The sequence below is a fragment of the Lipotes vexillifer genome, unplaced genomic scaffold (assembly GCF_000442215.2).
Source record: "Lipotes vexillifer unplaced genomic scaffold, Lipotes_vexillifer_v1.1 scaffold129, whole genome shotgun sequence".
NCBI lineage: Eukaryota > Metazoa > Chordata > Mammalia > Artiodactyla > Lipotidae > Lipotes > Lipotes vexillifer.
This window is the reverse complement of record NW_006777287.1, coordinates 20,217-21,516: the sequence shown is the minus strand read 5'-3', so window position 1 is coordinate 21,516 and position 1,300 is coordinate 20,217. Positions and strand designations below refer to the sequence as shown.

Sequence of the window (1,300 nt, the reverse complement as noted above, 5' to 3'; positions counted from 1 at the left end):
AGAGCGAGCGCAGCATGTCGCGCAGCGCGCCCTGCAGGCTCTCGGCGTCTCCCGGATACAGCGCCTGCCACAGATGCCACATGGGCTCGTACAAGTAGAAAACGTCCGGGTGCTGGTTAAAGAGCTCGCCCAGGAACGACGAGCCTGTGCGCCAGGTGGCGTGCACATAGATGTGTTGCTTTTCGTGAGACGCCGCCTCCCCGACGGCGCCGTTGAGGTTGCCCCGGGACCTGGGGGACCGGCCCGCATCCTCCTCCGCGGCGGGCCGCGCCTCGGCGCCCTGCTCGCGCTCGCCCGCCGCCGCCGCCTCCAGGCTCCACACTCCCAGGCTGCGCTGCAGGCCTGGGCAGTGCCCAGCGCCCTTGTCCCCGTCGCGGCCGCCGTCCAGGATAGAGGGGACGAGCAGCAGCACCAGCGTGTACAGCACCAACAGCAGCGCGAATTTGCAGTACTCTCGGCGCCGCCGCCGCCGCCGGCCCTTCATCGTTCACAGAACCCCTCCAGAGCGGGTGGGGCGCCCTTCCTCTCCCTTTCCTCGGAAATCCCGTCCCGAGTGCGCTCCTCCGGCCTCTTGGTGCCCCTCTGCGCCGGGAGGAGCGGAGTCACTGGGGCTGTGCATCCACAAGGGAAACTCTGGAGGCGGTGGTGCTAGTGGCGAATCCCCTGCCCTCTCCAGGCTCCGCGCTGGAGAGCCGCCTATTGGCCGGCTAGGCAGTGGCCCGCCCCGCCTTCCACCCTGCAGCTTCTCCCCGCCTCTCTACCCGCTGGGGTTCGGCCAGAGCTCTGCCAGATCTGGGAGGGGTTGCCGCGGGGTGGGGGACGCCGGCTGGGGCGCACGGAGCCAGACCCCACCTTTCACCAACCCCTCCGTGATGAAGTCAAGTCTTCATGAATTGAGTGCAGGCAAGGGAGGGGCTCGTGTGTACAGAGTGTACCCAGTGACAGGACGTGGACCCCACCCGGAGAGCTCCACTGTCTCTCCTGTTTTATGTCCCCTGCTTGGCCATCTCTGTCGTAAGCAGACTCGCCTCCACACTATTTAGAATGGGGCCCCTGGTCACTATCTACACCCAGCGCCCCCGTCAGCCCCGGGGTGGGTGTTACTGAGTTCTGGATGGGAGCACTTCTCCACTAGCATAAAGACGCAGATTGCATAGTGCATCGTGGTCCAGAGGAATTGGAAGCACAACTGCGTTCACGCAGAGCATTTAATTGTTTAGGTGTAGCCTTTGCAGAAATATGTGTTGTCTTCCTAGGGTTTTGCCCGCTGAGGGCCACGCACGTCTTACAGACACCCTGA

At 64.5% G+C, this 1,300-nt stretch overlaps 1 protein-coding gene across 1 annotated transcript in view; it reads right to left on the bottom strand.

Annotated features, from left to right (window-relative positions):
* CHST7 (carbohydrate sulfotransferase 7) overlaps window positions 1–484 on the bottom strand; it is a 1,552-nt gene extending 1,068 nt beyond the window's left edge. The window contains exon 1 of the mRNA XM_007450830.1: window positions 6–484. Within this exon, the coding sequence (XP_007450892.1) occupies window positions 6–484 (479 nt within the window). The remainder of the gene's footprint in view (window positions 1–5) is intronic.
* Between the last annotated feature and the right edge of the window lie 816 nt (window positions 485–1,300).